Source organism: Hippopotamus amphibius, chromosome 3 (genome assembly GCF_030028045.1).
Source record: "Hippopotamus amphibius kiboko isolate mHipAmp2 chromosome 3, mHipAmp2.hap2, whole genome shotgun sequence".
NCBI classification, from domain to species: Eukaryota; Metazoa; Chordata; class Mammalia; order Artiodactyla; family Hippopotamidae; genus Hippopotamus; species Hippopotamus amphibius.
In genome coordinates this window covers 172236745-172260144 of record NC_080188.1, presented here as the reverse complement: position 1 = coordinate 172260144, position 23400 = coordinate 172236745, and the positions used below count along the sequence as shown (strand labels likewise).

At 47.9% G+C, this 23400-nt stretch overlaps 1 protein-coding gene across 3 annotated transcripts in view; it reads right to left on the bottom strand.

Moving 5' to 3' along the window:
* Window positions 1-1675: 1675 nt before the first annotated feature.
* SEC16B (SEC16 homolog B, endoplasmic reticulum export factor) overlaps window positions 1676-23400 on the bottom strand; it is a 61918-nt gene continuing 40193 nt past the window's right edge. The window contains exons 14-27 of one of the 3 annotated variants that reach the window (XM_057729539.1): window positions 20059-20176; window positions 18740-18851; window positions 16640-16745; window positions 14804-14944; window positions 13519-13641; window positions 12632-12704; window positions 11047-11352; window positions 10146-10213; window positions 6431-6583; window positions 6166-6264; window positions 5688-5796; window positions 5490-5569; window positions 3449-3547; window positions 1676-2810 (exon numbers count right to left, since the gene is read on the bottom strand). In XM_057729539.1, the coding sequence (XP_057585522.1) occupies window positions 2742-2810; window positions 3449-3547; window positions 5490-5569; window positions 5688-5796; window positions 6166-6264; window positions 6431-6583; window positions 10146-10213; window positions 11047-11352; window positions 12632-12704; window positions 13519-13641; window positions 14804-14944; window positions 16640-16745; window positions 18740-18851; window positions 20059-20176 (1656 nt within the window). In that variant the 3' untranslated portion in view covers window positions 1676-2741. Of the gene's footprint in view, window positions 2811-3448; window positions 3548-5489; window positions 5570-5687; window positions 5797-6165; window positions 6265-6430; window positions 6584-10145; window positions 10214-11046; window positions 11353-12631; window positions 12705-13518; window positions 13642-13752; window positions 13851-14803; window positions 14945-16639; window positions 16746-18739; window positions 18852-20058; window positions 20177-23400 lie in introns of those variants that run through there. The other 2 variants (XM_057729540.1, XR_009052843.1) reach the window with 2 other exon arrangements.

The following is a 23400-nucleotide window of genomic DNA, read 5'->3' as shown; positions in this document are numbered from 1 at the left end:
AAATTATTCTTCCCATTATATAACCTGTATTAAGAAAGAAAAATCTCAAACAGATGGCCAACAGACATATGAAAAGATGCTCAACATCACCCATTATTAGAGAAATGCAAATCAAAATTACAATGAAGTACCACCTCACATTGGTCAGAATGCCCATCATTGAAAAGTCTACAAATAACAAGCGCTAGAGAGGGTGTGGAGAAAAAGGAACCCTCCTACACTGTTGGTGGGAATATAAATTGGTGCCGCCACTATGGAAAACAGTATGGAGGTTCCTTAAAAAACTGAAAATAGAGTTGCCATATGATCCTGCAATCCAACTCCTGGGCATATATCTGGAGCAAATCATGATTCGAAAAGATACTTGCACCCCAATATTCACAGCAGCACTATTCACAATAGCCAAGACATGGAAGCACCCTAAATGTCCATCCACAGATGAACAGATAAAGAAGATGTGATACATACATACAATGGAATACTACTCAGCCATAAAAAAGAATGAAACAATGCCATTTGCAGCAACATGGATGGACCCAGAGATTATCACACTAAGTGAAGTAAGTCAAATAGAGAATGACAAATACCATATATCACTTATATGTGGAATCTAAAATATGACACAAATGAACTTATTTATGAAACAGAAACAAACTCACAGACATACAAAACAGACTTGTGGTTGCCAAGGGGGAGGGGGAGTGGGGGAGGCATGGGTTTGGGAGTTTGGGATTAGCAGATGCAAAAATGCAAACTATTATATACAGAATGGATAAACAACAAGGTCCTACGGTAGTATAGCATACGAAACTATATTCAATATCCTGTGATAAACCATAATGGAAGACAATATGAAAAAGAATGTATACATGTATACTGAATCACTTTGCTGTGCAGTAGAAATTAATCAACTTATACTTCAAAAAATGATTTTTTTAAAGAAAATAATGAAAAATCCACAGTTTAATATCATAGGCAACAAGATAAGGCAATTTTACTTATTACATTATATACTAATAATTTTTTAAAAACACACACATAAAATGCTTAGCATGTACTCGGTACCTTTTAAAGAGCTTGACTCAATTCTTGCACTGTCCCTATGTAGTAGGTACTATTGTAATTATCTTCCTCATTCTATAGATGAGGGAACTGAAGCACCAGACAGTTAGATAACCCTGTCTGAGATTTCAAGACAAACTGTGGATGAGCCAGGATTCAAGTCTAAACAATTTGGTGCCTGTGAAACTCACTGACTACTAACATAGCACCGCCACTGGGTGTCAGCGTACCAAACTGAAGGGGCTGCAGTCTTTTTTAGGGAAAAGGAGAACAGCACTTACTGAGTGCCTTCTAGATGCAAAACCCCTATGCAAATACTTCCCATTTTAATCTGAGAGATGAATAAACTATTAAGAGAACAGAATATGCAATATTTAGTTAACGGAGTAACTAATTTGCATCAGAGGAGCTTTTGTCCATATTTTTTTAATTGAAAAAATAACAGTAGACTTAGAAGTTGAGGATCTGTCCCTAGATTTTTTGTTAACAAAGGGCTTTTTCCAGCTGTTCGCACCTATCACACAATGAAGCCATTATCAGAACGCTTCAGGGAAGAGACCACTCAGCGTGCTCTCTCCCTCGGGAAAAATCAGCCAGAGACAAGCATTTGCTATAAAATTATCTGGTTTAATCGCTATCAACATCAGAACTGTAGTACATTAAGGTACAAAACCTGTACGTACAATTACACATACAAAAAATGTTCTTTGTGAGGAACAATTTTCAGCAAATCTGACAAACAGCAAGAGTCATTCCTACTGGGGGTTTGAAAGGAGAAATGGAAATTTCCAAGATGTCCCCCTCCTCCCTCTGGCTCCTCTAACCCTCCGAACATCAACTCGCAAAGGCCTGAGGGAGGAAGGGAGTTATTAACAATCTCAGGCACTCATTTCTCCTCTCTTATGGAAGGGGTGAATTTTTAGGGAACATTTTCCATTCTTTATTACACTGATGTTCCATCCATCTGCATCATTAGGTTCAGTAGTTACCATGACAATATGATGCCTACAGCAATCTAACTTGATAGCCAGATGCCAGAATGTGAAAATATAGGACCAGCTAAGAAAGTGAGAGAAGTATAATTAATCTGAACCACATAAAAAATGTGCACAAAACTAAAACCACGAGGGAAACTGCCGAAATGTCACCCAAGAGGGAATAATGATGGGAAACAATGATCAAATTTCTGAAATTCAAAAGTCGTTAGCTAACTAGAGCTATGAACTGGTCTGTAACTAGGGCTGAGGAAGGAGTCAAAGTTAGTCTACAATATTGCTCTGAACGCCCCTCCCCCAGTCATTTCCTGCTGCTGAGCCCAGTGGTGTCATCATTGATTCCAACAGTGGGATTCTTAGGCCCTGACTCTCCCAGGGGTATGAACCCACATTCTAAGAGCCGCCACCACAGCACCCTGCTCACTTCCAGGCTGCTGTTATGCCCACCTCTCCCTCTGATGAAGTCACTTCCACCATCATTCTGAAGCTAATCTTAAGAGATAGAACTGAGCTGTGTCCTGGGAGACCCTGGCCCCTTGCCTTCTCTATGCCCAGTGGAGGCAACTGGCTAGCACGACCCTCTTGGGGGCCCCAATATGGCAGAGAGGCTGGGAGATTAAGAAACAAGAACAACATAAGAGTTGTGCTTCAGGGAGACTAGCTTGGGATGGGTGGTCCTTCTCATCACGGCTGGGTTGGATAGCGGCGCTGAGCTAGGCGATTTGGCCGATTCAGGCTGGTAGCTGTGGTGAGCTGGAAAAGAACAAGCATGGCACTAGATTACTGCCCCCAGCAGGACTCTGCCCAGGGCTGACTGGCTGGATTGAGCTTGGGCATCCTGAGGGCCTAGAAACCCTTCAGCTGCACTTGGCTTCCCATGGTGGTGTTCTCATTCACTTTCACCCAACACTCTTAAATAAGGAGAAAGAAATTTGATTTTATAAAGAAGGGAAGCCAATAATGCAGCAGAAGGAGCAGTCTGCCCCAGATCATGCAGAAGCAGGCAGTCTAGCTTCAATCAAACTTTGCAATGACCCACTCACCCCCAGGACACAGCACTGCTGCAACCACACCATTGACACTGACACCAATTGTCTCTCTCGAGTCTCAAGACTTACGAAACGTCAAGAGCAATATTAATAATAGTGACGTTGACTGAGTATTTTCTGAGTGCCAGGACCTTCACATACATGCTCCGATTTAATCCTCACAACTACCTGGTGAGGTAGCTACTACTAACCCCATTTTACAGATGCAGAAACTGAGACTTTGAGAGGTTAGTCATTGCTCAAGAACTCAGGCCCAGTAAGTTGATTTAAGCAAGTTATAAACCCGGATCTCCTTAATCCAGAATCCATGCTCCTAACCCCTCTGCCTCAGGACCTCCTTACCTGGGGGACCTGGGATGGGTTGTAGAGAGGGACAGCTCCTTTCAAGGAGGGTGGGGGAAGCAGAACACCAGGGTTGAAGTAGAGCTCAGAGGAAACATCCTATGATGGAAAATAAAAGAAAATCCTCTTAGTCACCACTTGCCAGATTCCAGAATATCAAGGGCTTCCCTGAGCATCAGCTTTGGTCAAGAGATGCAGATGTGGTGGCTTCCTAGGTGGCACAGTGGTTAAGACTCCACCTGCCAATGCAGGGGACGTGGATTTGATCCCTGCTCCAGGAAGATTCCACATGCTACAGAGCAACTAAGCCCGTGCACCACAACTATTGAGCCTGCACTTTAGAGCCTGTGAGCCACAACTATTGAGCCCATGTGCTGCAACTACTGAAGCCCATGTGCCTAGAGCCCGTGCTCTGCAACAAGAGAAGTCAGAGCAATGAGGAGCCCGCGCGCCCCGCAACGAAGAGTAGCCCCCACTCACCGCAACTAAAGAAAGCCCGCGCACAGCAAAAAAAAAAAAGACCCAACACAGCCAATAAAATAAATAAGTAAATAAATAAATAAATAAATAAATTTTTTAAAAAAGAGAGAGAGATGCAGATGTGAGACAGCTCAGGGAATCTTGAGCAAACAATCATGGTTCAAATGGGCACAGCCAACCCCTGGGTCTGGGATGGCATTGCAGAGGCTCAGGTGCTGCTGCATGAGAAGATAAGGCCACAATAAACGTATTAATAGCATCATAAAAAGTAATCTCATATTCTTTGAAAGACCTAAAACACTACAAGAGTGCTGTAACCAGGCCACAAGAAATAAAAATGTTTTCCTAGCAACTGGCATGAAATCCATACTGATGTGGACAATTTATCAAGAGTTTATCACACTGGGCTTCCTAGGTGGCGCAGTGGTTAAGAATTCACCTGCCAATGCAGGGGACATAGGTTTGATCCCTGCTCCAGGAAGATTCCACATGCCACGGAACAACTAAGCCCGTGTGCCACATAAAAAAAAAAAAAAAAAAAAAAAGAGTTTATCACAGCCCTTGCCAAGGATGCTGGTGAACTCTGGCTCCTACTGGGACAGGAAAAGAGGCTGTTCTCTAATTTTTTTTTTAATTTTTTTTTTAATTATTTGGTCGTGCCACGTGGCATGTGGGGTCTTAGTTCCCCAACCAGGGATCAAAACTGCGACCCCTGAAGTGGAAGCACAAAGCCTTAACCACTGGACCACCAGGGAAGTCCCGAGGCCATTCTCGAGACGTCACCTAAGGAAGCAGTTATGGGCTAGCTTGTGTTCCCCCCAAACTTCATATGTTGAAGCCTAACCCTGGCACCTCAGGATGTATTCAGAGATAGGGTCTTTAAAGAGGTGATTAAGGTAACATGAGGTCATTCAAGTGGGCCCTAACCCATTATAACTGGTGTTCTTTTTTTTTTTTTTTAATTTTTTTTTTTATTATTTTTGGGGGGGCACACCAAGTTCAATCATCTGTTTTTATACACATATCCCCGTATTCCCTCCCTCCCTCAGCTCCCCCCCCCACCCTCCCCATCCCAGTCCTCTAAGGCATCTTCCATCCTCGAGTTGAACTCCCTTTGTTATATAACAACTTCCCACTGGCTATCTATTTTACAGCTGGTAGTATATATATGTCTGTGCTACTCTCTCGCTTCGTCTATGACTGGTGTTCTTATACGAGGAGGAAATTTGGACACAGACACACACTGAGGAAAGACCATGTAAAGACTTAGGGAGAAGATGGCCATCTACAAGCCAAGAAGAGAAGCTGCAGAAGAAGCCCACCCTGCCGACACCTTCATCTCAGATCTCCAGCCTCCAGAACTGTGAGGAAATATGTTTCTGGTGTTTAAAAGGCATAGTCCCTGATACCTCATTCTGGCAGCCCTAGCAAACTAATACAGAAGTTTTCACCATTTCTCCAGAGTCAGGCCTTCGCTGGGTGGCATCTCCGGCCCACATGAAAGCTCAGTTTACACACAGGCACCTGGTGGGCCCCAGGCTCCAGCGGGTGGGCTGCTCACCTCAGGTCCCGACAAGCCTCCACTCCCCGTGCCCTCAGCGGTCCCCGCACCGGACGCTGATCCTCGGACTTCACTCCCACCTAGGAAGCAATGATTTCAGGACAGAGGAGTCCCCGCTCCCAGAAGGCACCCCCCACCCACCCCCAGGGAGCACAGAGAGGATCACAGATGGCCCGGGGGACATAAGCTTGGTGGTACCTGTGTCCCTGGAGAAGGCACTGGCGCCCAGCAGAGACTGGGGATCTGGGGGAGGCGTCAGTGAGAGGCCCAGGCTGGGCGGGGGAGGAGAAGATGCTCTGGGGGTCTCCTGCTCAATGGAGAGAGGGAGGCCCTGATCGTTACCAAACCCATCCTGCACACTCATAACCCTGCAGCACCCACATGGCGGCCTCCACCCTCCCCCAGATGCCATCGTCTTCATGCCACTCCTCTGCTCAACAACCCAAAGTTCTCCTGGCCCTTGAAAGTTAAAATTCTGCATCCTAACTTTTAAGGCCTTTCATCACCTGCCTTTCCCCTCACTGGACCAATCCGTTTCCTACAATCTCCCATCACAAAACCTGTTTCATCCAGACCAGGGTAGAGATGCCAGCCTCTGGGCCCCCCTAGGACTGAGGAAATCTCCCCTGAAGGGCCCACCGAAGAGAGAGATTCCTCGCCCTCCCGCCGAGGTTACCTCAGAGTCAGGACTGTCAGATGAGTCTTCGTCTCCAGAGGGGGACGCGTCGTTGGTGGGCCTCGAGCGAAACCAGCTGAACCAGCCAAACCCCGAGCTCTGGAAGGGGAGGGGGTGTTGTCTGTGGTCTGTAGGGTTGCTTCTCCCTCTGAATATGAGATTAACCCACCCACTGTGACGCTGGTGAGACAGGAGGGGCAGGGACACCACCGAAGCCCAGATTCCCAGCTCTGCTCCACCATCTGGGAAGAGAAGAACCCTCCACCTTCGTATTCTCCTTCACATCTCCGAGCTTTTCTCTCTGGGCAGTATTTTCAGAAGAATTTTTATCTGCCTCATTGCAGGACTCCTCCTCATCCTCCTTGACTGATGCGGTGGAACTCACAGAAATACTTCGTGCTCTGGGCATCAGTGGTACCTGGTATTAAAGAAAACAGAAGTAACATTTTTACAGCACTTGACAGGTTACAAAAGCACATATACACGTACTCCCTCAAATGACCCGCTCCACCGACCAGTGGGGAGAGCTTTACAGGGTCATGTTTCGCTGATGAGAAACTGGGGCTTAGCCACGAGAAATGATCTGCCAAAGGTTTCAGGACAAGGTCAGAGCCCAGTCCCAATCTTCAGATTATCCCTAACTCTACGGGGTTTTGGCCACTGGGCTACCTCCTTAGAAACGTCCGATTTCCAGAACTTTGCCAAGCCTGGAGCAGGGGCCTGGAACGCTACCGCTGGAGATGAAGAGAGCCAGGAACACCCGGCAGGGACCCACACACCTGAGGGACAGGGAATGTGACAACCAGAGAACCTAACTCATCCTAGCCTCACCTTCTAGCAGACCTGCTCAAGATCAACCGTCAACAAATGCACCAGAGGGGAGTAAAATATGCCCATGTCCCTTTATATTAATTTTGCGAGTGGGGTAAAATATACATAGCATAAAGTTTACCCATTTAACCACTTAAGTGTACAATTCAGTGCATTAGTGTATTCGTGGTATTGTATAACCGTCACCATTCTCCATTTCCAGAACTTTTCATTAACCTCAGTGGAAACTCTGTTACCATTAAAAATAACTCCTCATTTTTCTCTTCCCATCCCCTGCCCCCAGCCCCTGGTAACCTCCACTCTGTCTCTATGAATGTGCCTGTTCTAGGTGCCTCGTGTAAATGGAATCATACAGTATTTGTTCTTTTGTGTTACATTTACGTTTTGCACTCTCAAAAAAGGATAATTGGTATAACCTTTAAAAAATACTTTGGCAAATATATAAAAAACTTTATTTTTTATTCTAATGAGTATAGAATTTACTGTGTACCAAGTACTACTTTCAGCACTTTTTATACAGTGAGTCATTTCAGCCTTACAACTGTCCTGTGAGGTAGGTGCTGTTATTATCATCCCATTTTACATATGAGAAAACTAAGACACAGAAAGGTTAAGCAACCTAAGGTCACAAAGCTGGTAAAGGGCAGAGCAAGGATTTAAACCTAAGCAGTCTGACTCTCCTTCTAGGAATTTCTCCTAATTGAATAATTTGAGAAATAGATAAGCGCTTATACACTAGAATGTCCATCACTATGTTTTACATGTGAGGAAAAGGGAAGGGAGGAGTCGTGAGAAAAAGTAGGAAAGAAAAGGAAAAGAGACACACTTGAAGTGTTTAACAGTGTGGGAAAGATGAACTAAAAGCCCAACTCCTACCAAGTCCTGCACGACCCAGCCTCTCTCTGCCTCTCTGGTCTTGTTTCTCAGCCCTCTCCCCTGTTGCTCCCCACATTTTTTCTTTTTCTTTTTTTTTGGCCACGCTGCACAGCTTGCAGGATCTTAGTTCCCTGACCAGGGATTGAACCTGGACCCTCAGCAATGAAAGCACTGAGACCTAACCACTGGACCGCCAGGGAATTCCCTCTCCCCACTTCCTAGATACAGTGATTCCACGCTCTTCCTCAATTGCCCCGTCAGTCCCATTACAGGGCCTTTGCTCTTTCTCTGCCCTCTGCCTTGAATGCTTGTTTCCTGAATACTCACCTGGCTGCTGTCCACCCTCCATGCTGAGCTCAAAGATGCCCTCCCGCCCACACCATCTAAAGTAACATCCCTTATGCATACAGTGGTTCATTTGCAGTCACCTGCCCTGAGCAGAAGCCCTGTGAAGGCAGGCTTTGTCTGGTTCCCTGTGTATCCCCAGCCCCTGTAACAGTGCCAGGTGTGTTTTAGGAACTCAGCATTTGTGAACGAATACATGCATGAGTGATGGTATTTCCACACAATGGATTTAAAATCCAATATTAAATCCACACCAATATTAAAAATCATATTTAGGAATGACACAGAAATCTCATTTTATAGTATTAAATAAGTAGAAAATAAAGCTTTACCTACATATGTTCTTAACCATTTAAAAACACGTATGTGTGCACATATACACATTTATATATACACATATATATACACAGACAGGTATCCCCCACTTTTTGAAACTTTGCATTAATGCCACTTTGCTTTTGCCAAAGACCTACATTAGTACCTGTTTTCCCTAACCAAAAAAAAATCCAAAGAGGATTTTCGCTTTTACAAAAAAAAGGCAAAAAATGAAAAAAAGCGTTCAGCGTTTGTTTCGTAGGAGCCGTTACATACATTTATTTATTTATTTATTTTATTGGCTGTGTTGGGTCTTTGTTGCTGCCCAGGGGCTTTCTCTAGTTGCGGCGAGCAGGGTCTTCTCATTACGGTGGCCTCTCTTGTTGCAGAGCACGGGCTCTAGGTGCATGGGCTTCAGTAGTTATGCCACATGGGCTCAACAGTTGTGGCTCACGGGCTCTAGAGTGCAGGCTCAATAGTTGTGGCGCACGGGCTCAGCTGCTCCGCGGCATGTGGGATCTTCCTGGGGCAGGGATCGAACCCGTGTCCCCCGCATTGGCAGGCGGATTCTTAACCACTGTGCCAGCAGGGAAGCCCCAGGAGCCGTTATAGAGTCAGCGCGCACCCCAAGCAGTGAGGGTGGCACCACCAGGCTGCTTCCCAGAAACCATTCTCAGCGTCTCAGCATCGAGACACCATAGCTCTGAACTGTGTCTGTGAACATCTGTGCTTTCTCTCAATTTATTTTGTGCATTGTTAGCAAGATGTATACTGAGGTAGCTGCTTCCTTCCCTTCACGCCATTTAGACTTACGAAAGGGTTCATGGGGAGGCTCTGCTTTCGGATAGCAGGAGAAACCTGTACACAGAAAAACTTTTGGAAGGAAGTAACCAAAATATTTGACTATGGGATTCTGAGTGAAGTCTGACTCTTTATGTGATGCTTTTTCTTCATTTTTCAAGTTTTCTATAACAAGAAGGTACTAATTTTTCAGTCAGGAAAAAAAAAAAAGTAAAGCGTAAGTGCTTTATGGCCTGCAGCCTGGTTACTACTTAAGAAAGTTTGCCTCCAACCCAGCAAAGCTAGATAACATCTTAAGTTTGGGACCAGCAGCGCCTGTTGTTGGGGGAAGGGGTTCATTCATGCCACAGCTGGGGGATGGTTAACTAGACACGGTCACCTCCAAGACCTGACAGCCCACCAGCTGCCACAGGTCCTTCTTGGAAATAAAGCAAGGTAAAAATTAAAAAAAATAAAGAAATATCAAGAGTCTCCCATGGCAGGGCAAGCACAGCAAGTGTTGGGTGCAACAGTAAGAAGAGGGTGTCGGAGGGAGCAGACGTGTGAGGCCAAAGCTAAACCCAGCCCTGCACTCCCCCCACCCCCGCCCCCCTGATGCAGGGTGACGGGATTGAACGTGAACATGAACAAGCCTCCTCTCCACCTCTCAGGATCTGGTGTAGAAAGAAACAAGGAGAAACAAGGTACAACATGGAAGACAGGGCAGGTGCAAGGCCCAGGAAGGGGTCTGTTGTATGGCTGAGAAACCATGGCAACTGAAGGAAACCTGCAGCCAGAGTGGGCATCACATCTGCCGGGCTTTGTCCTCTCACCTGTGGTTTGCAAACAGCCTTCTCCCCATCAGGGTGCTGGAAGGTTTCCGGAGACACTGTGTTCTCTCCTATGGCACAGAACACAGCAGAAATCATGATGCGAAGTGGGGCCTTTCCTATCTATCCTCAAGAAGGGTGATGGGGACACAGTTGGCTTTCCTAATTGCAAAGCAGCTGGAGCTCCGAGCCCATAGCCCCAAGTGCATCACAGTAAATGCGAAGTCCATTTGCACAAGCTTCTCATTTCCAGCCACCCCAGGACATGCTGCTCACCCAACCTCCACCCCGAACCAAGGTCGTTCCCCAGGAACCCGGGAAATCAGGGCCACGTCAAGCTGGATCACAGAGACCCTCCCTGACCTTCCCCTGTGTGAGTCTCCCGTCTTGGACAGGACCTTGTCTTAGAAGGTCTAAGATCTGATCTTTCTGTTTGGTTTCCAGCACTTCCCTGGCATCACTCAGCAATGCTCACCCACCGTCGGCCCGTGTTGTGCAAGGCCTGATGGGACAGGACAGAAGCACGAGCCTCAGCCCGCAGTCCCTGACACTGACGACTTCAGAAAGAGGACGTGGCCTAAACTGCAGCTCGAGGCATAGGTGGCATTTTCTTGCCTTCTGCAGCCTCTCTCCTAGAAACTATGGGACACAAGGGGAGGGCAGGAATGGCTGCTGTTGGCTGTGCTGTGCTTGTCCCAGCAGAGGGGAGGGCTGGAATGGGAGAGAGCCACCTCCCTCAGATGAACTTGAAGTACCAGCCCTCAATCATATGCACACCCATCACTCAGGTCTTTACCAGCTCCCACCCCACATCCCCCCACTGGTCCCTACACTGGTCCCCCCTCTGCTTGCTCCCCTCCACACCTCCTCACCCACGGCTTCCTGCCTCACTGGCAGGTCTTACCAGGGGGTGGGTTGATCCGTATCTGCTGGGCTTCCTCCCAGGCCCTTCCTCCAGGGGCCTCTGGCACTGCCACGCCGCCACTGGTCCCTGGCAGATGGGTCTCGGGAACTGAGTAAAGAGGCACCGGGACCCCCATCTGCCCGGAACCTCCTCCTGCTGGATAGGAGTTGGGCTGGAGGGGAAAGGTCTGCTGTGGGCTGGGCTGGGCCAGGCCTGTCTGCTCTGGTGTCGGCCACAGGGCTGAGCGGTCCCCAAGGGCTTCCGAGTTGCCTTGATGTCCAGAAAGATCCTGGTAGAACGTGTTTCCTAAGGACACAGGGCAATGAGGAAGAAGTGAGACCTGTAATGTGGCTTTTGCGTGGGCCAATCACACCAGGAACAATACTGCTCTTGGGAAAGCAGTGACAAGACAGGCCGTGTGATGTGGCTGCCATTGATGTGAAGACAAGTCCAACACAGCAGTGACTGCAACACCTCTCACAGCTTGTGACTTAGAGTTTACAAAACTATTTCCCTCATCACCTTGTATGACGTCTGAGCCTTTAAACCATTGGGTTGGGAGGGCAGAAATGACCATCTCATGTACTTCCACATGTTATAGCTTTTGGATAAACCTTCTTTTTTATGGATTTCCTAATGGACTTGGGTACCTGAAACTTAGAAAGGATCCACTTAAAACCCAAATCAGACTATAGAAATGACGGCTTTGCTTTTAAAGAAGCAGAGTCTTGGCCCAGGAAAGGACCTCGGTGGTACTCATTCTGGCTCTGCCGTGTTGCTGACAAGACAGACCAGGGTGTGGACATGGACAATGGTTGGCCCAAGGTTATGGGACTGGTGTGGTCAGCTGACCCGCCTGCTCAATTGGGTGACAGGAGACAGGGCTGCTTCCCGGTGGAAATGGCCACCCATAAACACCCCGCCTGCTCTCCCGTAGCCCTTCACCCTCACAGATCCTGGGACACAGCCGCAACACTGGGAAACGGAGACCAAGACCTGCTCTTCCTTGCTGTCCCCTCGCTTATCCCTGAAGGAGGCACAAAAGGCTGGGAAACAGCCGGAAGTAAAGCGATGAGGCCCTGTCCTGACCCCACCAGGGAGTGCTGCTTGGGGGAAAGGGCACAGAACTAACTGGGGTAATAACGTCTGCCCTACCCAACACTCAGAGGCGTCCTGAGGGGAAAGGAGGGATCTGCTGAAAACACTCTGACACCGATGTCACATGTGTGGCAATCGATGCTTGAACACCACAGGCACGTCCTGCGTCCCCACCGCTCATGGGAAATACAGGTAATCCGCTACCTCTGGCCTCAAGAAGTGTATTCATCTGGGGAGACAATACTGACACAAGTGATGCAGTTAGATAACAACACAAGATTAAAACCTGAACCTGAAGCCAACCCTCAGGGATGCCTGTGGCCAGCGGAGCTGTGTGGCGAGGGGACCTGGACCACCGGGTCAGACTGACATAGGCAAGGAAGGCACTCCAAGAAGCGGGGTGGGGATAGTCTTTTAGGTTGAGTTCTCTCGTATAATCAAATCCTGAGAGTCAACTATTGACACACTCAGTTCATTGTTCGGGTACCTGTTGGTTTCCTGGCTCCCAAGATATCCGAGCAAGCAGAGTGAGGATCCCCAGCGTCTCCTGCTAACTTTTGCTATTAAGATAAAGTAAAATCCTCTTAAGCAACACAAAGAAAAACGGAAACAGTGAACCGTAGTTTAAAATGGAGTCAAAGAGGAACTTCAGGAGTGACGAGGTAACGGGGTCTCGGGTGAGTGCAGGGGCTGGGGGTGGGGGGGGGAGCCTCAGCCCTTCCTACCTCCCAGCTCTGCTCAGAGCAGACAGGCACCAGGGCATCCATCCTCTTACAGAGGGAAGGGAACGAGGAGGAAACTACACTGTGGGCCCCAGAGCCTACAGCACACGCAGGAAGCAAGGGCCGCATGTGCCTTTCTCCACCTGCCCTTTCTCAGCGACAGAGGGAGAAAGAAAATGGAGGAGGCCCTGTCCCAATTACTGTTATAATTACTACCAGCCACTTTTGCAACTGTCAGAACAAAAAAAAAGGAAAGGCCTGGAAGTCTTTTAAGCAACTGCCCCACATTACATGAAAGGGACACAGAGCCACTGTCAGCCATTGTTCCTCACAGAGAGATGGAAGCTTTGATGGTCAGAAAATGTATCTTCCAGGACCACAGAGAAGGGTGGCTGGATAATTTGGAAGAGGGCCCCACTGTCTCACACCGAACACAGGAATACGTTTCTACCCGGGAGCAAGGCAGCGGCGGGGAATCTGAGTGCCACCCCTTCCCGGGTCAGGCTGTGCCTCATGGGTGGCAGGGGACCCCACGGCTCTCCACGAGGTCGGGAGCTGGCCAAGGTCAGTGCCTGCCTCCTCTGCGTTTAGGGGAGCCAAGAGGGAAACAGGGGCCCACCCCCTGGACCCGCCCCCCCGCCCCCCCACTCACCTGCAGCTCCTCGTGTTGCCCCCGCAGGTGCACCAGCCAGTCTGGCTCTGGGTCCTTGTCTCCTCGGTGGTGGCGGCGGCGTTCTAAAACCAGAGGATCTGACAGCTTCAGTCTCTCTGCAAGCTTTACCAGGTTTCCAGATGGTAGGAGAAGGAAAAGGAGAGAGAGAAGTAAGAGAAATGGCCAGACCACGGGGAGAGGCAATAAGAAAAAAGAAAAGGAGCCTTCACTCACTTGTAAACCAGATTACAAAGGAGAATTGCCAAATAGCAAATTCAACAGACAGCTTTCCCAAATCACAACAGAAAGTTAACCCATCTCGGTGTTAGATACTAAATAAAATATGAGAAGAAATTGTTAACTCTGCTTCACGTCTCTGCAAAGCTGTCCTTAGGAGCAGCGCTTCTCAAGCTTCAGAGCTCGTAGGAACCACCAGGGACCTTGTTAAAGGGCTCATTCTGATCCCAGAAGTCTGTGGGACCTGAGATTCTGCATTTCTAACAAGCTCCCGGCAAGGAGACGCCCGTGCTGCTGACGGAGGGACTGCGTGCGTTGCAAGACTATTCCATCTTTAAGTCCCCGAACTCTCCTGCTCCTCAATCCTGGGCCTGAGCTCCCTACAACCATCATCCTGTTGACAGAAATCTGCCATCAAGGGGGCTCAGTAGCACAGATTTCAGTGGTGACAGAAGCCAACACTTGGGCCTCATCTAGAGCAAAGAAAAAGTTGACAGTAGGCTACCTCTTTACTCTCGGCTAATGGATTTTTCTTCAATTAATTGGAGCAACTATTTGCCTGACTGTTTTCTTCCCCAGGAACTAAAAGTTGATATGTTTTTGTTTTCTCTTTTTGAATGTATCTCACATGTGATAAAATATTCCATGCATTTTAAAGCATTTTAATAAGGATCATTTCCTGTCTTAATCACTAAAATATATTTTCTAAGCCCAGCTTTTATAATTAGAACAGTTCACCATAACAGGCAGTTTTACTGCACCACAAAAACAGATGCAAGAATGAATTTCTTGCAAAGCACACGCCTGGTTTCCAGTCCCCCGATTTCACTGCGTCCCCCGGCCTCCCCCACCCATAACACCCTTCTTTGTGTAGTGTCAGGCCTCTGCTTATCACATCTGGGCATGCATATGTGGTCAAAGACAGCCATGGGCTCCAATTTTACAGCATGTTCAAAGAAGATGAAATGGGGCATCTGAGCTGCTTTACAGTAGCTTTCTCTGAACACTGAAGATAACACACCTGCAGAGAACCCTTTGAGAAGCTCACCTTGATGAGTTCCACTAATAGCACAGGGTGACTGCTCTCTCCTTGGCTCAGGAGGGCTGTGCCAATGGCTTCGCAGTAATGCAAGGCCTGGGATGCAAGGCCGTAATCTGCCAGACGGGAAGCATAAAGGAGCTTATACACCTGTGAAGAGGAGCAGGGCCAGTGATGAGCCCATTCAGGCAGGGACAGAAAGAGAGAAGTGGAGATAAGGCTTCTTGGAAGTCAGCTGACTGCCAACTTCCTCTAACTCTGGATCCAGATATTAAAAGAGGGCCTTGTGCCATTTGGGGCATTCTATCTGTGTATGGGCACAATTCCAAATCCAGCCTGCAGTTCCGTCTTTATAGAGAAAGGGATGGAAGACATATCGGCTGAATCTCCCTAGGCTCTGGTCACCATGGAAATGCACCAGACTCTTTACTTCTTACCAGGCAGCCCACCTCTCTGGGAAGCCTGCTGTATGTGGGGCACAGGACCAGGCAGCAGGGGGACGGATAAGAGAAGAGAAAGTGACTCAGGGGCAAGGGGTTACAAGCCCAAGGGAGAGCACAGACAGATACGGGTAAGGGCTCAGAGAGGCACGAGGGACAAGAGCCAGGTGCAGCATGAGGGCTGGGAATCAAGTTCAAACCCCTGCTCTTTGCTGGGTGTGGAACATTGAGCTAGTTACCCCACCTCCTCCCTGCACCTTGGTTTCCTCACTCTAACATGGGGATGATAATATGACCTACTCCTTGGTTACTGTAAAGATTCAACGAGACAATCCACGAAAGTCCTTAGAACAAATGGTACCCAAGAGATGTGAGCCATAGCACGAAGCTCCTCAGAATCTCTTTTGCGAAAGGAGGGTAATCATGCCTGCCTCACAGAATTAGGAATTACAGTCAAAGCATCACAGCACAGTGCCAGGCATGTAGAACTCATTCCCTAAAAACAGCTAATCTCACTGCTATCAGCCCAAAGACAGCTGAGAGGTGGGATGACTACAGAATAGAAAGAAAGAGACTGAAGACCTGCATGGATCCAAAGGAGTTGGTCGGGCAGGGCTCTGCTGGAGAAGGTGGGTCTTTGGTAAAGCTCTTAAAGAAGATACTAACTGGGTCATTGCCCTGTAGGCAGTAATTCATTCATTTCCAAGGCTTTGTTTGTTTCGTGTTCTGCGGTGCTGGTGGTGGTTGGTAGTGGTGTGTGTTGCTGCCTCCACTTGTACTCTCAATACAGTAACTGAAGGAGTCTTTATGGATTTAAGGGGACAACAGGGCATCCAGTAGAGAGATTGAGAAGAGAGGTTAGAACCTGGATGTGGACGCTGCCTCTGCACAGCTGGAGCCCTGAGGGGAAGAACAAAGGATGGGAACCAAGGACAAAGCAGGGAGGAATTTCCAGGGTTACAGACAGTCGTCCAAAAGAGATGGGAGCAGCAGGGCAGAGAGGGAGAAGGGTGAGCAGCCCCCAGCTGGGCCTTCCTGCTCCCACTCCCGGCAGGATGGCCATGCGGCCAAGGAGAAGGTGGAGCCGTTTGGAGAGAGAAGAGCAGAAGGGAGCTGCCGATGGGAGGCGAGGCCCAGGGCTGCCGGCACGATTCTCATTTGTCAGGAGTGAGGCGGGAGCCCCCAGCACAGAGGCTTGCTGCCGTGTTTTGCTTTCCTATCTTAAAATACAGACCTTTAGGGGACCTAGAAAGAAATCCTAACCTTTCCCACACTCCAGCTAATTAGGAAAAGTCCAGTGGATGCCTCAGCCCAGCCACTATGTGCCAGACGGCAAGGCTGAACATCGAGCCACCCGCAGCCACGTGACGCAGCTAAGGTGGTGGCCTCCTGAGGGTTCAGTTACCTGGAAAGAAGGGATGAAGGATTTGGGGCGGCCCAGCATCTGACAGTACTCGAAGATCTCCGTCCTCTGGATAGCCTCAGTTGTTGCAAATTTCAAAAACTCTTGACTAAAACCAGGGAAGAACAATACAAGAGACTGAGGTGAGGGCGGGTGGGGGACGGATGTAAATCCTAGTAGACAGCCAAGCACCAGCTGCGTTCACTCATGGAAGAGTTTCTGTCCTGGGCTGACCCCTGGGGCAGCTCCAGGAGAGGAACGAGAATCTGTGCCTCCAGAGGCTCTGGGGGGAAGGCGGGGGGAGAGACTGCGGGGAGGGGGCGATCTCTGCCATCTTCGCTGGAGGGTCACTTAAGGCAAGCTGCTCTCAGGCCCAGCTGCGTGGGGCACTGGGTCCCCCCCGTAAGCAGGCTGAGAGCCAGCCTTAGTGCCAGAGAGCCCAGAGTGGGTGTCTGTGAGAGGCCACCCTAGCCTGAACAGCAGAGAGAAAAGAGGGAGCGGTGTGACGTTGCAGGAGCACTGAAGGAAGAAGGTCCGGCAGAGAGGGCAGCACTGCAGAGCCAAACATCAAAAGATGGTCCCTACACTGGAAGCTCATTCTGGTGAGGAAGTAGACTGGGTGCATGTGACCTGAGGGGCCCTCAGAGTCCCCACGCGTGCCCAGACAGCTGCGGTTGGGTTTGAAACCATAATCACCAGGGTTCTCCCTGGGGTCGGGACTGTATCTCCAGAAACATGCTCGTACGATATAAACATAGGAAGGAGACATTAACCCATTTCTCTTATTGTCACATTTGGCCCAGACTGGCTTCTTTGACAAGATAACTACATGCTATCAGAGACCATGACCTTGACAGGCCATGAGAGGATGTGTTTCTACAAGGAAAAGCATTACAGTCTGGATTCCAAGTCCAACCTGACCCCACACTAGCTGTACTGTCTTAGACAAGTTATTTAACCTCTCTGTGCCTTGGTTTCCCTCGTCTATAAAGCGAGGATTAAAAATATACCTTCGGGGACTTCCTAGGTGGCGCAGTGGGTAAGAATCCACCTGCCAATGCAGGGCACATGGATTCTATCCCTGCTCTAGGAAGATCCCACATGCTGCGGAGCAACTAAGCCCATGCATCACAACTGTTGAGCCTGCGCTCTAGAGCTCGTGAGCCACAACTATTGAGCCCATGTGCTGCAACTACTGAAGCCCACGTGCCCAGAGCCCATGCAACAGGAGAAGCCACCACAATGAGGCAGCTGTGCACCACAATGAAGAGTAGCCCCCACTTGCCACAACTAGAGAAAGCCCATGTGCAGCAATGAAGACCCACTGCAGCCAATAAGCAAATTTATAAAAATAAAATAAAAATTAAAAAATAAAATATATATATACCTTCTTCACAGGGTAAATGTGTGATGATTAAAGGAAACAGTGCAAATAAAACAGCTGGCACAATGTAAGAGCTTAGGAAACCTTAACTATTACAGGGAGAGAGAAAGAGATCCAGAATACGGAGGGTGGCTAGAGAGCAAACTGGTCTTTTTGTCCATTTATTCATCATCTAGGGGCTTATTAAGGTCCTTCAGTGTGAAAAGCCTAATGTTATGGCCAGCAGGGAAAAAGTGACAGGCGGGACTTTTGAGTAGCTTGTGCCCTAAATCAGTGCAGGGTGTGGGGGCGAAACACAAACTTCTTCCGCTTTCGGGTTTTGCCCAAGGCGGGCTCCGAGAACAGGTCCAGGGCTGCCTAACTGCAGAGCCTCAAGCCTGCACGCCACTCACACCAAGTATTTTGTGAGTCAGTCTCTGATCATGGAGCCAGGGCGCCACCGAGTGGCCAAAGTGGCACAATACACCCCACAGGCACCAGTTCGCAGCTTCCCCGAGCAGGGCCTGGGCCTGAGGCCCCCTGGCGGTGCGATGCGGCACCCACCCAGCATCTCCTAGACCAGAGCCTACCTGTGCCAAAAAGCATCCCAGAGGAGGGAACCAGTAGTAGCTGAAATTCACACAAGACAATGGAAAATGGAGCCACGAAGCCCAGCAAGGACTAAACCGATCCCCGGGAAGGCGTCCTTCCCACTCCGTTTCCCCCGGAGGATCCCGTACCTGTGGCTACTGCCCAGCAAGGCCAGGTGGTCTGTCTTCACGGTGTAGTAGCCGAAGGGCACGCGAGCCATGAGGTAGCAGAAGTGAGCTGCCTCCACCAGCCCCTTCCCAGCTGCAGGAGGAGAAGCAGCCCGGGTCAGGGGACACGCCCACATGGGGACCATCTGGGTGGGATGCGAGAGGGGTGGAGAGGGCTCGGAGGTCGGAGTGAAGAGCCTCATGGGAATAAAGCAACGAGCTTTTCACGCCACGAGTCACAGACCCCACACCCTACTCCCTCTCCCATGACATTTTTTGGCCTCCGACATTATTTCACTTCTCTTCAGCCAGAATAAGGCACTATATTTCACGTTCCCCCAATGGATTTTTGGTGAGGATGTTTCAAAGCATTTTAGTCCTTCTGGAGGGGGAGAAATGGGTAGAAATGCCTACACCTGAGCAGAAAAGCAGGCCACTGGGAGTAGCAGTTTCTAAAACTAGGCTTCTTGGGGCACTAATGCCTCTCCTGCTAGAATTAAACAATAGAAGAGTTTTCCCAGTGCTCATAAAAGTTACATCCATTACCAAACTGTTTCCAGTTTTAAAAAGTTCTCCCATACATTTTCCATTACCTCAACACTGAATTAATTCAAATAGGTAAAGTACGTAGCACATGGCCAGGCACCCAAGAAGGTTCCACAAAAGTTAGTTCTCTTTCTCATTCAACAAAAGCTGAACAACCTGGCATTTGACTGGGCACAGCCTTACACGTAGCTACTTTAAGTTTAGCAGAGCGGTATTTCACAAAGTGCCACACAGCCATGATTTCTAGACATTCTACCCCTTTGACCAAATCTGAGAACCAGTGATCTGGAACATTCAACAGCCCCTACGTGTTTCTAAGGCCACATTCACAGAGAGATGATAAAAATAAAGACTACACGATTACCCAGAGTAGTTCAGGCAAAAAATAGAATTTCCTATCTGGTTGAGCCGGGTCACTGCGAGACTAACAGCAACAGTAGGGGAGATGCCCCCATGTGTTAAATCCATCTGCAGGGGACTCTGACCTAGGCATAGGAATCAGCTGCTCAGGGGAGCCTCCTACAGCGGCAGGACACCAGAGTCTCTGGCTCACAGCAGAAATCTGGGACATGGAGAGGCAAGAAGGACACTCCTCTCCCAGGAGTTTCTGTCCCCAAACCACTGTCTCCTGGGTCAAAGGAAAGCCTGAGGCATAGACTTGCACCCAACACAGAACCTAAGAATCTAAGCACGGGGTGGTTAAAGCTGGCCTGGAGATAGAGGAGAGGAGGGGGACGGAGCTGGTCTCTGCTTACCCAGGGTGTCCCCCATGGTGACAATCGTGCGCTGATACAGCTCCGGGTCCCCACCCGGATTCGACAGAATCACAGCCAAGTGCGGCCTCCAGTCTCCCCACTGTTTGTCCCCACAACACTGAAAAGCAGCAGAAAAATTGAAAATTGGCTGAGTAATGCAGCCCCATCCTTTACATAGGTAAAGAAGGTTGTTGTCTACTTCCAGGTTTGCCAGGAGCTCCCCTTATGCTGCCTGCAATGTGGCCACTCATTGATTTTGAGTTCTCTTTTTAAAAAAGCAAATCTCTTAGAAGGATGGATAGGCAGACAGACACATTTCGCACATACATGCATACACATATACCCAGGGATGTTGGGAGATAAATCAAATCACACTATTGGTCACTCATTTTCAAATTTCTTCCTGGTGCTCCTAACTCCAATAGCCAGGGACAAAATTCAAAACGAACAAACAAAACAAAACAAAAACAAAAACAAAAAAACCCAAAAAACTGATGTTTCAGTGGGAGAGCCTGTTAGAAGACAGGGGAAAACTGGGCTCCTTAACACTTCACCAAACGGCTGTTTTCTGGTTTTACAAAGCCCTCTCCCACACATCACTTTCTTTAATCTTCACAACCCCATGAAGTCTAATTCCTATCACCTCTTGAGGAGTGAGAAGACCAGGCCAAGTGGCCCAGCCAGCACTATGTCCCCTCCCTCTGGTGACAATGCAGGGGCAGTGGATCACCACAAGGGGGAGGTAGAGAGTAACCAGAGACGTGGGCACAGGCCCCACACAAATGACTGGCCGCCCTTCTGAATGAAGGGGACATTCAGGGCAGGAAATAGCAATAAAGAAACAACGTAAAGTCCCTAAACACGACACAGGCCCTGGATTCAACCGGGGTCCTGCCTCTTGAGCAAGCTTCTTAACATCTTCGAACCTTTGTTTCCTCATCTCTTAAATGGAGATCATGTCTCTCTGACAGGTTTTTGTTGATAATATACTCATAATAAGATAGGTAAAGCACGTAGCATAGTGCCTTACACTTGGTTTGCACTTTATAAATTACATGTAGGTGTAAATACACACACACACACACACACACACACACACACACGGAAGCACAGCAAAGGAAAGAGGTGATTTGCAGAGCATTCTGTCCTCCAATTTGTTATACAGAACGGATAGAGCAAGAGATTGACAGTAACAGCTAAGATCTGGAGGTCAAAACAATTCACAATTTTTTGTTATTGTATTTGTAATTATCCCACAGAACAAAAGATGCTTTATCCGACCCCATTTTATAGTTTCTCTCTGTTTATCTGGGAAACAGTGTGAATGAGGACAGTGATGATAGATCGCAATGATAATAGCAGTTCTCACTTACTGCACTTTGACCCTGGGCCACAGCCTGTGCTAAGCATTTCTCCCAAGAACAACCACATGCATTAGGTACTATTATTATCCCCATTTTAACATGTGAGCCAGGCTCTTTCTCGCTGGAACTAAAGGAACCGGCAAAAAAAAAAAAGCCCTTGCTAAAAAGACCAAAAACTTAGAAGTAATTCTTCTGTCTCCTCCCCAAGGTGATTTGGAAAAAAAATCACTGTAAAGCAGGTCTAAGAAGGGAGAGAGAGAGAGAGAGATAACGCTTATTAACTAACTTCAGTGGGCCAAGCATGGTGCTTGATATGTTCAGATACTCTCTCTCCTTTAATTTTTACACGAGCTCTGTTAGGCATCAAAATGCCCACAAAGATGAAAAGCTGAGGCTCTGAGATTAAGTAGCAAGGCCCAGTTTACACAACAGTGAGGAGCAGAGTCTACGTTAAGCCTGTGACAGAAGCTCATGTCTGTGTTTTCCAGCTGCCATGTTTTTTCCGCTACACCTCTTATTATAAATACCAAAGTCTAGCCTTTTACTGGATGCTGTGATGCTAGAAAACCCTCAGACACTAGGGTCAAATACTGCATTGGCACATCACCTCTGGCTCCTCATTTTTCTCACCTAAAAGTAGGGAACATTTAGCAAACAATGAGACCCAGTGGACTGTATGTTGATTACATCATTTCCTGCATTTAGTGCTTTGTGAGGTGGCACAATTTCACTGCAGAGGACAGGCACTCAGCAGAACTGGGAGGAGCACCCCATGTTCCAAGGTAGCCCGCTGGTTTGACAATGGGGCCTGAAACTCGTCATATCTCTTTTCTTTTCTTGAAATTGTCCGCAGCAATAAGGACAAAAAAGCAAAAGCGTGAAGTCCATTTTCATTAAAACTAGGTGTCAGCAAAAATCCAAGCCTCTAAATACAAGAAAAGGCTTCCAAAAGTAATGGAGATTGAACAGAGGTGGGTTTAGGAGGCAGAGAGAGAGAACAGCAGAGGGCGGGGATCCCACAGCCATCTCCGTTGGCCGGGGAGAAGCAAAGATGCTCACAGAAAACAACAGGTCATGTGGAAATGCCAGCTGGCCTGGAATATGGCCCTGGCACCTCCCCAGCTCAAACCTCCCATAAATAACTGGTCCAGGGAGGAACTTGAAGCCTGCGAAGGAACAAGTACACAATCTGTACAAATATACCATCAAGATAAAAAAGGAGGGGGGGAGGTAGAGAGAACATTCAGCAGAAAAATGTTTCCACAAACAGTTGTCGCCTAACATTTCAGCATGAATATAAGTAAAATAATGAATTTTTTCTATGAAGCAAGGGCCTAAAGCTAAGTTATGGGGTGGAGGAAAAAGATGGTGGAGCACAGGAGGAGGTAAAAGTGACCTGCAGAGCTCAGGAGAGAAGGGGGAGAAAAATCCAAAAAATAAAGACAAAAATGGAAAGAGCACAAAAGCCAAGAGACACCGATGAAAACACAGTAAGGGACACAGAGGATGGACACACAGCAAAAAAGAGGAAAGAAAGAATTGAAACAAAAAAATTTTTAATTAAAGCGAAAATCGTATCTATAATTCACATGCATATGTGTATAGAGTTCATATATATATATATATATGTGAACTGTGAGGGAGAGTCCAAAATTATCCACACTCTGGTTATATTAAAACTTCTATAAATTCTACAGCCAGAGTGTGGATAATTTTTGACTCACCCTCATATATATAGTCGGTGTATAGAGGGAGTTCCTGAAAAGAAAATCAAAATAAGAGAACAAAACAAATACTGAAGGATATAATTCAAGAGATTTCTCCTGAACTGTAAGGTATGGATGCACATATTAAAAGAGCGTGCTGTGTCCCCCAAAACGGACACAGTCAACAGCAAGATATATCTTAGTAAAGATATTGGACGTCAAGGATACGGAAGGAATGCCTTGGGACAAAAACATCAAGTCTCCTATAATGG